This window comes from Glycine max, chromosome 4 (genome assembly GCF_000004515.6).
Source record: "Glycine max cultivar Williams 82 chromosome 4, Glycine_max_v4.0, whole genome shotgun sequence".
Classification (NCBI taxonomy): domain Eukaryota; kingdom Viridiplantae; phylum Streptophyta; class Magnoliopsida; order Fabales; family Fabaceae; genus Glycine; species Glycine max.
In genome coordinates this window covers 50,337,314-50,351,795 of record NC_016091.4, presented here as the reverse complement: position 1 = coordinate 50,351,795, position 14,482 = coordinate 50,337,314, and the positions used below count along the sequence as shown (strand labels likewise).

Genomic DNA, 14,482 nt, shown 5'->3' with positions numbered 1-14,482 from the left:
ATCATGTTGATATCTAAGGAGTCATTCTCATAATAATGACCTATTACAAAAGTTTTCAAACGTTAGATACCTACCACAAAAAAAAAATTATTATGGACCAAACATAAAATTTAAAAATATACTAAGGATAAAAAATATATTTAATCTTAAAATTAATAATAAATATATTTTTGAAAAATATGAAAAAAGGAGTGCTTAAATGATTTGGGACCTAAGGCAACTGCGTAAATTGGCTTACAGTTGTCACCCAAAATTTTAATTGAACACGTAGAATTTGCTTTCTTAATATAGAAAAAGTAAATCTTACTATATTAACTCATGTATGTAATGTAGGTATAAGTTAATTTAATTGGGAAAAAATATTTTTTTTTGAAAGTTATTTCAAGAATATGTAAAAAAATAACATCTTTATACCGATATTAATTATGAGTTGAATTAACTTCAATTAACTTTTATGTTAAATTCAAAATTTTGTTGTAATTTTTACTCTTAATTTGATTTTATAATAATTTATATTCCTTTAAAATTAATTTTATAAAATTAATTTTGTCAACATCCATCTAAACAGACACTTAAAGAGAGAATAAACACAATGTATAACATGTATTGAAAATTAAAATAAATTGAATGAATATCATGGAAGATCGGGTGTTTGTGGGTACAAATAATATGCAAATTTGACTTATCTCAAATCCACCTAATCAGTTTAGTATGATTTTTTTTAGGATTCAGATCAAACTCAATACAACTCATTTAGACTAATTAATTGCACAAGTCGAGTAACAATTCTATTTTTGAACTTGTGACCTAATTATGAAATCAAATTAAATTTATTATATAAAAAATAAATTATTAAATAAAACACTTAGTTTTTTAATATAAATTATTAAATTAAATAATGTTTTTTAGCTATTGGTTTTATTTTTTTTCATTATTTTATTTATATTTTCTGATGTTAATATTTTTATCTAAATTAAAAATATTATAATAACATTGAAACCATTTATTCATTTAAAAATTTTTAGAGCCAATTGACTGAATTTGTTTATAATTAAGTTTGTTGGATTTAAATTTATCAATAAAATTACACAAATCCCATTAACCCCATGGAAGCATTGAAAAATATTAATGGGAGGCCACCTCATGGCAGAATATTGACGTCAAAGGTGCATGGGTAATAAACACGTGGAATGAATTTGCAAGCAGGCTCGTGAAAGTTACTGCGAGCGTGAAAGCATCCAAATAAATAAAAAGAAAGAGCATGAGATGGTATAATGATGAAAGGACTTCTTCTTCTTCTTCTTCTTCTTCTTCTTCTTCTTCTGCACTATCCCTTAATTAAAAATTGCATGCAGACCAGAAGACCAGTCAGATGATTTTACATACCTTCTTCTTCATTATGCCACGCTGAAGCATGCTCTTCTCCCATCTCGGCTCACTCACATGGGCTGCGGCGGGTCCAAGGTCGAGGACTTCCCCGCGGTGGTTCTTTGCCGGGAGCGAAAGGCGTTCCTCAAAGCCGCATCGGAGCAACGCTACGCTCTCGCCGCTGCACACGTGGCGTATTTCCGTTCGCTGAGAGAAATCGGCGACGCGCTTCACAAGTTCGCCGAACAAGACCTCACCACCACCACCACCGGTTCCTCCTCTCCGGTTCTCACATTACCTTCCGAAACCAAAAGCATCAACAACAAACTCTCTTCCTCTTCCCCTTCCATTTCTCACGCCGATTCCCCCAACGGTTCTCACTTACCCCTCTCCTCTGGATCCGAATTAAGTTCTCCTTCTCATTCTTCTTCGCCTCATATTCACGATTCCCCAGAATCCGACCCGCCTCCTTATGGATACTATCAAAATTACCATTACGCCCACTACATGAAGAGGTCTGTCCCTCGTGGAAAACCCATGGTCTACGAAGAGCCCGAGAGACACGTGGCAACCAATGGACAATGGCCTGATCCTTCTTACGGCCACGCCAACACCGGTTTCTACGGGTTTCCAGGTGGGGATTACCCTTATTACCCTCCTCCTGGACCGTCGTATTCTCCGCCGCGTCCTCCTCCGGCGCCGCCGTCTCCTCCTCGCGTCTCCACCTGGGACTTCCTCAACTTCTTCGATAATTTCGACAATGGTTACCCGAGTTACCCGCCTCGGTTCGGGTCGAGTGCGAGCAGCCCCGATTCGAAGGAAGTGAGGGAGAGAGAGGGGATTCCGGAGTTAGAAGAAGAAACGGAACACGAAATAATGAAAGAGAAAGAGAAAGAGGTTCCGTTGAAGAAGGAGAAGAAGAAGGTGGGAGAGCAGAAGGGTTTTGGTGTTGTTGGAGTTAGGGATTTCGGGGAGGGGCCTTCGAATACCAAAACGGTGCCGTTGCAGCAGGTGAGTAGCAGCGAGGGGAGTTCCAAGACGGTGAGGTTCCATGACGGCAGCGATAATGGCTCCGTCGAGAAAGAGATTAAGAGCAGTCCCGACACTGTTGCTTCCGAAGAGCGCGGTGCGAAGAAAGGAGTGAGTTTTGAGATTGACGAAGCGACCGTTACGACGGTGGACGGTGACTCCTCCGTTTTGAGCAGCGTCACCACTTTGTCCGCACATGGCACCAGGGATCTCCTCGAGGTTGTTGAGGAGATTCAGGGTGAGTTTGTGACGGCGTCGAATTTTGGAAAAGAGGTTGCGCTGTTGCTTGAGGTTTGCAAACCACCTTATCGATCTAGGGTTGCTGCCCTTAGAGGTATCAATGTTCTGTCTTTTTCAGTGAAATGTTATGACTTATTATAAGTTATGGATGGGGTTTTTGTTTGTGTGTGGGGAACTTGAGTTTGTGGATGGTGATGTGTGCGTGTTGGTATTTGGCTTATTTGCTTCTTTTGCTAAACCTGTTGAAGAAGGGAACGTGACATAGATTGGCTAATTTGCTCCTTTTGGGACTTTGGATATATAATTAGGGTTTTTGATTTAGGGTTATCTTGTAATTAAGTTAGAATTATAATAAGCTAGTTTTGCTTGCTTTATTTTAGATTTGATTAGATTTAGTCTCTCCATGTTTTGGCTTTTGCGTAATAGTAATTTCTTCTATTCAGAAAATAAGCTGAGATGAGTTCAGCTCCAAGGAGTACTCCACACTCTAGAGGAACACTGTAGTCTGTATGTTTTCTTTTTCATCCTTGTTCTCCCTCAGCAGGGGAAGGGAAGGGGGTCTTATTTTGTTAAGGAAGTAAAAAAAACTGTGGAATCTTTGCAAATTATTAGGTGCATTGTTTACGGATACTAGGAAGTAGGGACCAAGTGTCTGAAACACCCCAGCCTGTTTACCAGCTGAGTGCATGTTTGGATTTTAGTTGAGAGAGCTCAAGAGTATTTTTATTCTCAAAATAACAATTTCTTTCTTCATTTTGTGCATTGAAATTTGCTTCCAGCTTTAATCCAAACATAGCTTGAGTTGTCTTCTGATTTTTTTTAAAAAAAATTATTTGTTCTTTTTGCTTTGGTAGCATGCTTTTAACTTGCTAGAATAAACATGAGTTATGCAATTTGATGATCATTCTATGCACACTGTTTTCATTGTGATGATCTGTCTGTATGTATGTAAACAAACATTATCTCAACAAAACTAGATAGCATTGAGAAAAAGGGAAGAAGTTAATTACTTCATTAAATGGAGCATGATTTATTGTAAAACAGTTTTCTTTACAACTTTCTGCAATAGGCTCGTGTTGGTTTGGCAAGCATGAGTTCCACAGGCAAAATGATTCCTATGCTGAGTGTTATTGATTATATTAAATTATTAATAAAATGTGTTTTGTGGTTTTACTCCCTTCGTAGAGAATCACTGATTTTCTTCTGTACTATTCACCTTTTTGTCTCCTCCCCTAAAAGGCTAAAACAAATAAGTTAGTCAGTATAGTGTAGACAGACTGCAGTCGGTACTAGATTGTGTGATCAATTGTCAATCAAGTTGAATATTTATAATGGGAATATATATTTCATTTCGCAACCTTTAGTTTTATATTTCCTTACTCCGGCCTCCCATGCTTGTGCCTCAAGAAAATGAAGGTGCAGTTTGATTTAAAGATCAAAGTAAACTGAGTCCTTCAGATGAATTTTCTACTGCATGCATGCATACACACACACATACATGTGTGCATTTGTGGGGCTTTATTGTTAAATTTTTTTGTATATTTTATTATCCATACCATCATTTACGATGAGTTTGAAACATTGATCAACTAAATGTCTTGTTATGTGTTTTTATGCAGTTATCTTTTCCAGAATCTTGCAGATGGTAGCACCTTCCAGGCTACCTTCAGATCCTCTATCTATACAATTTTCTTCTAGGGAAATAAAATTGGCACAAGCATACTGTGGGGAACCTGGGAAAGAGTTCAAGACAAATCCAGAAAATCTTTCGTCCACATTGGAGAAACTTTATGCATGGGAGAAGAAATTGTATAAGGAAGTCAAGGTATTAGTATGATTGGTTTTAAATTATTTGATTTTAGATTCTTTAAACTGAAATGAATCATAAAATTAGAAATGGTTGGAGCTATTCATAGTTTGGTATCCATCTTACTGATTTGCTGTCTGGCCTACTTGTTGAGGACAAAGTTTTCTAAATTTCTTTACGATATAGTTTCCCTTTCGTACCTTCATGTTGTTGGAGAGGAGAGGATATAATTTGAAACTTCATTACTTAATAACATGTATTTTTTATGTCAAATATGTCCTGTATATTCAACATCATTTTCTATGATACATTACTTGTATAATCAATAAATTGTAGATTATATCACACACTTGTATTGATAAGTGACTTTAGATAATATCATACTTTGTGTTAATTTCAAATTGTGCTCATATGTTCATATTTTTGTCCTGTTCTCAGGATGAAGAGAGGTTACGAGCTATTTATGAGAAAAAGTTCAAGAGACTGAAAACATTGGATAATCTAGGAGCTGAATCTAGTAAAATTGATGCTACTAGGGCATCAATAAGGAAGTTGCAAACAAAAATCAATATTTGCATCAGAACTGCTGAAACTATAATGGGAAGAATACATAAATTGAGGGATAATGAGTTGCAGCCTCAACTTGCAGCATTGATTAATGGGTATCAAATTGCTTCTCTTATTCACTATGCTAATATTTATCTGTCATTGCTTATTAATTTCTGGTCACAAAAGTTTAAAACTTTTATAAGAAAATACTGCCAAAAAGCTTTTTTGTTATTATTTCAAAGGGGAAATCTGTTTGGCCTCTCTTCTTACCTTATAAAGATTAGACTAAAATAGGTAATGAAGTATTAATGCTTGTGAACACACAAGAGCCGCATTTTGAAGTTTCATATCATTGTTGGCCATGATTTAATGTCTCTTTGTGAATCTTGACGATAGTTAATGATCCAACTGTTATAATTGTTTTCTTTTTTTGTACAAATTAATTGAGTAAAACCCTGTTGTTCTCCTCCTTAGATACTTCAATTAACAGTTTTGTTCCCCACAATTCAATTGGCTCAATGCAACTCTGTTTATCTAAGAATGAGAAATCCCTTGTGGAATGTTTGAGTTTGCAATTTAAAAACCTTACTGTCATTATTAATGCTGATATCAGAGCCCCGGGATCCAAGAGGCCAAGAATTGATGGTGGCAAGGTACTTTATGTGCCAAATCAGACATTCTATTGAGGATTTTGTCTTATTAAGATGTATAGAGGGATGACAGAGTCAAAGTATATCTTTGAGTGATTGATGAGAAATAGGCTTCAGTGATTATCTCTCATCAGTGGTTAGTGGTTGAAGATGTGTTTAGATCATCATTATTTTTTTGCTTCAATTTACATCATCATCATCTGTATTATCCTATTTGGTTTTGAAATGGCTAAATCTATATTTTCGCTTACAAGTTATGGAGCTATTGATTTGATGAATACCTATTTGTCAGCAGATTCATAAGAATGTGGAAGTTCATGCTCAAATGTCACCAGAAACAGTTCCAAGCTATCATGGAGAGTAAAAGTCAGTCTCTCAAGATTAACATAGGTCTGCAAGGAGATGAAGGTTTGAAGGCCATTGTAGAACTTGAAAAGGAGCTTTTGAATTGGTGCAGTCAGTTCAACAATTGGGTTAAGACTCAAAAATCTTATGTCAAGAATTTGAACGAGTGGCTCATAAGGTGCCTTCCTAATGAACCTGAAGAAACAGCTGATGGTATTGCTCCATTCTCTCCAAGTCGGTTTGATGCTCCGCCAGTTTTTATAATTTGCAATGATTGGAATCATGCAATGAATAGAATTTCAGAAACTGGAGTGGCAGAGGCCATGCATGAATTTGCTCTAAAACTACATGAGTTATGGGAAAGGCAAGATGAAGTGCAACGGCAGAGAATCAAAGCAGAGTATCTTAGAAAGGACTTTGAGAAACAGCTTAGAACTTTGCGCACAGAAATGGGAGGCTCAGAACATGAGCATGATAAAGTTTCGGGAAAGATTGCATTGTCAAAGCTTGCTTCTGATAGTGGTGTTTCACCACTAGATGATCTAAAAGTGGATTTAGATTCTATGAAGAAGAAATTGCAGGAAGAGAGGGTCAGGCATAAAGAAGCCATTAAACTTGTTCGTGATGCAGCTAATAATAGTTTACAAGCTGGTTTAATTCCTATTTTTAAGACATTGGAGAGTTTCACTTCAGAGGTGGTGAAAGCTCATGAACAAGTCAGGCTTCAAAGTGCTGGGGACTCGTAGAGATTCCAGCTATTTGGTTTCTTTTGAGGTCATAGTGATTGCATTTACTAGTGTGGATTGATTGGGGGAGTTTAGAGAGTACATGGAAGATTTAGAACTAACCCACCAGTTTTGCAGCTAGAGTTAGTCTTATTATGTAGGAAAGGACCTCTTGAATTACCCTAAAGAGGTTTGCTTGGAACATGTTTCAGCGATGAAGGGTTTGGGTGCCTAAATGTCAGGAGTGGTCATCTTGAATTCAGCTCCGGTAACACCCAATCTACAGTTAGGGGAAAATTGTACAGACAAAAACAAAAATTCATTTATTGATTGATTGGTTGTAACTTGTAGGTGGACTGTATATGTTGCATATGCCTAGGAAGGAGTAGGATCTTATCGAGAGGAAACAAGTCAATTTTGTAGAAGTTTCAAGATGAGCTGGTGAATTAAAATATGCATTTATTTCTTGCAGTTTCGATTCTGTTCGACTCTATTGAAAGCTTCAAGTCATCATCTCATGATAATGTATTTTTGGCACTTTTTGACAGTTTTTATCTTGTGATTTTAGTTGTTACTGTTGATTTCAAATTTTGCTAAAAAACGTAAAAACAATTGATTTCATCCCTTTTTCACACATCACAATCACTTTTTACATATATTAATTACAGTAACAAAAAATATCGTAATGGATTTTTACATATTGTAATCGTTCTCTTTTTTCTATTTTTTTTTTCATATCAAATACTACGCTTCTCTCGTAATTCCATACATTCTAATTTGTTCATTATTTTCATTTACCCTGTTCTTTTCCTCTTACCAAATACATGAGTAGAGTTCACAAAATTCGCATGCGAAGAGCTTTCATATATCTGTTGATGATATGCGTTATGACATCTGTCTTCATCTGACTATTGATGATTATCGTCCTATTTTAAACTCCTACATGTATATCTCATATTATAAAAAAAAAAAACCATATATATTTCATATAGAAAAGAAAAGGAATATTAAACACAAAAATAAAAAATGTAGAGAGAGAAAAAAAAAACGTGGATGTGACAAGAATTATCGAATTAGATTCAGCCACGTAAGGAAGAGTGCTAACGTGGGAAGAGTGGATTCGCTGTACCTGATGGAGCCAATACCAAAATTTCAAATTATTTAGAAATAATTTCGTACTTCAGCATTCTGTTGCTGCTCCAATTTGACCCTTGTCAATGTCAGTCTAAGAAGTCCAAAAGTTTCTTCAGACAGAGCAACGATGGTGGTGGGTAGAATTACGATTTACCTCCCCTTAGGATTCACTCTCTTTCTTTTCGCATCAGTTCCTTCTCAGATTTCGGCTAACGAGTCGTATGTTCTCACGTTAGATCACTCAAACTTCTCAGACACTATAAGCATCTCATCGTCGTTGAGTTCTACGCACCATGGTATGTTTCCGTTCTCGTTTGTTTCTACTCTTCTTCTTTTTTTTTTTTTTTCCCGATTAATGTTTACTTTGTCAATGTTTAAGCAAACATAATAGTATATTTAGAGTGTTGACAAGTTTGAACGTTGACATGCATTTGAATGTTTACTTAAAAAGGTTGTACATGAGTCATGAGTACATGCACTGTGTGTTTTGAATCAGTTTTGAGATTTTGATAGGCATTGAAAAAAAAAAAAAAAAAACTCTTCCAAGTTTGTGCATAAGTGTTATTAACTTATCATGCCTCTCTCATCTCAAATTAGTGTCAAGTGACCTTAATGGTCATTTTGGTAAAGGAGAAACCAAGGAATAGAAAAGAAAATTTTCAAAAATTTAAGTGGGTATTACATTTCTATCACACTACTTTAGTTCAAGTAATTTGTTTTCCATTATATATTTGAGTGTTTGAGCCTTGAGAATTACTTTTCATTTTTTTTTCTACTCTTTTTCTACGTAATAATTACTGTTGGTTTGTTGGTTTTGTGGAGTAAATTATAAAAAACAGAGGAGAGAAGAGAGACAATACGTATGTAGAGGAAATAGAATTATTCTATTCTAATTCAAATTGTTCTCAGCAACGATACAATAAATAGCAAAAGATAAACTAATTAGATAACAAGATATTAGCAAAACAGAATATTAAAACTAACTTGCTCCTTAAAGATAAGAAATCAACTTATTTACTAAATCCTATTTTAAAAACTGAAAAATAAAATATTATGCAGTTACAAAAGTATATCTCTAACACTCCTCCTTGCTTTTGGAACTGCAAACTCCAATTCTTTGAGTTCAAGTTTGTTGATAGGTAGTGACTTTGTAAACATGTCAGTTGATCTTTAGACTTACAATAAATTAAGTTCACTTCACCACTTTGTTGCATCTTTATCAAATAATAGAACTTGATGTTGAAATGTTTAGTCTTCCCATGACACACGGGATTGTTTGCAATAGCAATGGCTACTTGATTGTCAACAAAAATTCCAGTTTTATTCTTTTGAGAAAATATAATGTTTGGTCTTGTTGTAGTGAGATACATTAGACATCCAATCAAGCTCCCATAATATCCTTCATCAATGTTATCAACACCTTCTTCCTTGTTGAATTTCACCTTTTGATTCATTGGTGTGCTAACAGATTTACATTCCTCCATTTGAAACTTCAAATTTTCTTTTGCATATTTCCTTTTTTTCATGTTTAGCATTCTTTCAAGATGACAATGACCAAGTCTCTTGTGCTTGAATTCCGTGGGTGTGACTTGAGTGAAATAGGTTGTATGCTCCTCCTCTGCTGGATCAAATGAAAAGCTTTTACCTTTCATTTTAACCTTTAGAACTTCCCGGCCAAAATTGTCATAGATAAAGCAATGTTGATGTTCAAAGGATACTTTAAATCCCTTTTTAATCAATTGACCTACGCTTAGCAAGTTTTGGTCAATGTTAGGTACATAAAGAACATCTGATATTAATTTGATACCTGAACACGTTGAAATTGCAACAGTTCCTTTTCCTTTTACAGGAATATAGCCACCATTCTCAATTCTGACCTTTGAGACATTAGTTGGCTTCAAATCCTTGAATAGAGTCTTATCATATGTCATGTGGTTCGTACAACCACTATCAATCAACCAACTTTCACTTGATTCACTACTCAAGAAGCATGTGGCCACAAACAGTTGGTCATCTTCTTCTTGATTAGCAATCTGAGCTCCCTCATCATGGTGATTTTTGTTGGCGCAGATCATCGCTTCATGCCCTATCTGGTTGCACTTGTTACATTTTGCATTTGGTCTCCTCCAACATCTGAAAGGTGCATGACCTTTTTTGCCACAATGCTGACAAGGTGGATAATTTTTCTTTTTATCCTTACCTTGGTTGTTTGCACTGTTTTCGCTGCTTGCTGGTTGATTCTTCTTGAAAAAATCTTTTTTGCTTTCATCAACTTCATGATGTTTGGCGAGCAAAGCACCTTCGACAACACGATCTTGCTTCATCAACCTTTGCTGCTCTTGAGCTTGTATGGCATGTAGCACTTTTGCCAATATGATTTTCGACAGATCCTTAGATGCTTCATACCTCTCTGGCACCGTTACCAAAATTTTCTCTACAATTCTCGAATCAGCAAAATCACTTCCCAACAACTTTATCTTGTTGGCAATACCCAACAATTTGTTTGAGTATTCTTTGATTGTCTTTGACTCTTTCATCCTTTGTAGCTCAAATTCTCTCCTTAAATTTAACACTTGCATGCTTCGTATTCTATCATCTCCAGCGTATTCCTCTTTCAGATAATCCCAAATTGGTTTGGGTGATTTAAGAGTCATGATTCTGATGAATATCATTTGTGAAACACCGGTGAACAAACATAACCTCGCCTTTGCCTTCTTCATCTTTCTTTCCTTGTGATTTTTAATTTGGGCCATGGTGGGATTTTCAGACAGCGGATATATTTCATAATCCTCTTCCACAGCATCCCATAAATCCAAAGACTCCATGTAGGATTGCATTTTCACTTTCCAAAGATCATAATTCTCTCCATCAAAGATTGGAAGAGTTATGTGGGAAAAACTTGCTTCACCTTCCATGGTAGAGGTCCCGTAAGAATAAGGCTCTGATATTAATTGTTGGTTTTGTGGAGGAAATTATAAAAAACAGAGGAGAGAAAAGAGACAATACGTATGCAGAGGAAATAGAATTATTCTATTCTAATTCAAATTGTTCTCAGCAGCGATACAATAAATAGCAAAAGATAAACTAATTAGATAACAAGATATTAGCAAAACAGAATATTAAAACTAACTTGCTCCTTAAAGATAAGAAATCAACTTATTTACTAAATCCTATTTTAAAAACTGAAAAATAAAATATTATGCAATTACAAAAGTATATCTCCAACAATTACGTCCCCCACATAGACACATCACAAAGTACCAAAAATTTAGGGAAACATTAATGAAGGCCACATGAATATAGTCTTATACCGAGAAAAAGTAAATGAAGAAGCCAAGTCAAGTATATCTCAACAATGTTGCCAAATCTATTAAATTTCTTTGTTACGATATCTATTAAAACTAAAATAGTGTTATATCTTCATTTTAAAACAAGATTTTGATATTTGGATATGCTGCATGCCAAACGAAAATTGCAGATCATTCCCATCCTTTTCTATATTGGATGTCTCAATCTCAAATCTTTTTTCCTTTATGATTATATCTATGCACTAATTACGTTCCCTTAAATTATAAGCTTTTCGCCCAATAGTGGTATCAATAAAACATAGGCGTATTTATATGATTATCACACATGACGCCCAATAGTATTATTTTATTGCCAAATTCTTCAGCAGTCCCAATACAAAGGTAATAAGCTATTCCAAGTCAATTTTGTTCTTTCAATATTGAACTACTGTGGTCCCTGTAGCGGCTTTTTGCGTGATACAGTGGTGCTACTATGACAGACTTCAAAAATTCATTTTTACCCCCAAAAAGATTGTCTAATGTTTTTTTTTTTTTGGGTAAAATTGTGGTTTCTTTCCCATTTTCTAATGCATTGTTTGCTTCAATAACATAATAGGCTTTGAAGGCTTTCTTCCTTGACCATTCCACAAAAAAATTCATCTGGTTTTCTCCCCATCATATCCCGTGTTAAGGAAACCTAAATTAAAGTCATAATTTTGATAGGTAATGTTGTTTATCAACTTCACTGCTGAAGGTGCTGGATTTTTCAAATCAAGATACAGAGAAGCTGCTGAGCAATATAGACAACAGGGTTTACGCTTTCTGGTTGGAGATGCTAAGTCTACTAAAGGTTCTTTCCAGGTTCGTATCAAAATATGTTAAACATTCTGTAATTTAGTGTGTGTTAAATCAAGGTACGTTAAATAAAAAAGCTCAAGTTGTAACATTCTGTAGTTATTCTCTGCTTAATATCAATATATGACAAGTGTATGGCTTGTCTTGACAGTATTTTGGAGTGAAGGAAGGCCAAGTACCTCTAATTATCGTACAACGTAATGATGGGAAGAAATTTCTTAAACCCAATTTGGAGCCTGATCACATTTCAACTTGGTTGAAGGCATGCAAGGTTATTCTTATTTGTCTTAGTAGTTTTTGTTTTTGCCTGATTTTATCTTGTAGTGAACTAATTTTAAACTATTGTGGCAGTTACTTGTCTTGAAAACTATAAAGTTTATCATTTTCTTTCTGAATATTTCAGGAAGAAAATATTGTCCCATATTTTAAGTCTGAACCTATTTCTGAAGATAACAATGAACCTGTTAAAGTTGTAGTTGGGGACAGTATCCAGGACATAGTTTTCAATTCTGGGAAGAATGTTATAGTATTACTTTTTCTATTTGGATTTATTCCACGAATTATAAGATAGATTTTGGCATTCATTGTTCTAATGTTCTTTGCATGTGAAAGAGCTTTACATTATAGTTCAATTTAGATGAATAAATAATGAATATGTCTCGAGTTTTTGTAATCTCAACGTTTACATGAAGCTGATAGATATGATTTTACTACATTTCTAGGACCTAAAGAAATTCTCTTTCTCAATAAATGTTTAATGCAATGAATCTATTGCTATTATCATTGGTTGCAAATTACAAAGGAACAGACTTAATTTTTTTAGTCAAAAGTTATGTTAAACATTAAAGAAAGGTCTATTCTTTTATGTAATTAAAAGAAAGTTTAACAAAAATCGATTGAATTATTTTCTTAAAATATAAAGATGTTAGCAAAATAGAATGTGCCATCAAAGTAGCCAATGCTGGTTGATTTGATTATAGCCTATACTAAATTAGTTTGTAATTAGTTTTCATGAGCTTAACTCAACTCTACAAAATCAACTTGTAAGGTGAGGATTGTTTCCCACTTATATAGTTTATCTCGACACTATCTTTATTTGATGTGGGACTTCAACATGTCCCATTCTACTAACACAAACACCTTGCAGTTCTGCTGGAGTTTTATTCTCCCTGGTGTGGTTCTTGCATAGAGTTGGCTCCAATATTGGAGGAAGTTGTCATATCAAAGTGATGCTGATGTTATTATTGCAAAACTGGTAAGAAATGTATCTAGTTTTCATCTTTGATTATTATGATATAGTATATTTGTTTCAATCAATGCTTGAAGAAGTAGCCATAACAGCTGACTGAAAGCTGTGGTACAATAGCTCAGAGTGTATTAAGAAATAAAATGTATGAAATTATGGTCTTATGTTTTCTATGCTAAGTTTTATTCTGCATGTTGTTTGTCACTTTCCAGGATGGAATTGCAAACTATATCCCAAGAGAAACCTTTGAAGTCATAAGTTATCCAACTGTGTACTTCACGTCAGCAAGTGGAAAGATATCACAATACGATGGCAATAGGACTAAGGAAGACATCATAGAATTCATTGAAAAGAACCGCGACAAACCTGCTCAACAAGAACAAGGAAAAAATGAGCTTTGAAAAGGTAGCTAACTGTCTGTAGATCATTTGTTGCCCATTTTCATTGGAATTAGGGGAGCTCATGACAATTGGATTCTATACCGTTTGGGTTTTGGTTTGGTAAAAACAAAACTGGTTTTGATTTTTTAAAATCTGGTTATATAACCGGTTATAACCAAAGCCCCAGTTATATATAATTGGTTATAGCCAAAACCGGTTATAAAATTTATTTTAAAAATAACAATCTAACTTTATACTTTAATTAATAACCAATTTTGTCCTTTAAACAAATATATAGTTTTCTTTTTTTAACCCTGTTATTCGGATATAATAGCGTAACAGCTTACAACACACTGTACTCAATCTTACTCTAATTTTAGGAGAACTGATGAGTAAGGGTAGTTTGATTACTATTCACAAATAAATTATTATTGATAGTAAGGGTAGTTTGATTACTATTCATTAACATCACAAGGCATTTCACGTCAATAAGTTTATTTTTGATGATTTTATTAAGGGTCATATCAAGTTTTTTATAGTGTAAATTCAGAAAACATGTAATGATTCAACAAATAAATTATTAATTTTTTAAATTTCAAAACTTGTCTAATTATCGTTATCCTCATCCATTCATTAATGCAATGAAAGCTAAAACTCATGAAAATGCTAATGCTAGTGTTAAGATTTTTTAGATTCAACAAATTCTCATTTGGAACTCATTTACTCTATATCACAAGAGTGAATGCGTGTAGATGGCTCCACTACAAGGCTTGTTTAAATTCGTCAATAAATTCACAATCTGACGCACATTAACATTACCACTAATTACCAATGGCTACCAATTCTGTCAATGTTAATGCAACAATG

General features: G+C 34.4%; 2 protein-coding genes across 3 annotated transcripts; both read left to right on the top strand.

Moving 5' to 3' along the window:
* Positions 1-1,199: 1,199 nt before the first annotated feature.
* On the top strand, positions 1,200-7,184 carry LOC100782069 (protein ROLLING AND ERECT LEAF 2). Its single transcript, XM_003522527.5, has 4 exons — positions 1,200-2,731; positions 4,257-4,462; positions 4,883-5,106; positions 5,939-7,184. Exons 1-4 carry the CDS (start codon positions 1,444-1,446, stop codon positions 6,732-6,734), a joined length of 2,514 nt encoding a protein of 837 aa, XP_003522575.1. The 5' UTR covers positions 1,200-1,443; the 3' UTR covers positions 6,735-7,184.
* A 120-nt stretch (positions 7,185-7,304) lies between these two features.
* LOC100781520 (protein disulfide-isomerase) lies at positions 7,305-13,245 on the top strand. Of its 2 annotated transcripts, XM_014774983.3 has the most exons (4): positions 7,305-8,143; positions 11,889-11,995; positions 12,141-12,260; positions 13,137-13,245. In XM_014774983.3, the coding sequence occupies exons 1-4, from the start codon at positions 7,975-7,977 to the stop codon at positions 13,176-13,178; spliced, it is 438 nt and encodes a 145-aa protein (XP_014630469.1). In that variant the 5' UTR covers positions 7,305-7,974; the 3' UTR covers positions 13,179-13,245. The 2 variants fall into 2 exon arrangements, with proteins under 2 accessions (XP_014630469.1, XP_040871007.1); XM_041015073.1 differs by having other exon boundaries at positions 12,141-13,239.
* Positions 13,246-14,482: the final 1,237 nt, after the last annotated feature.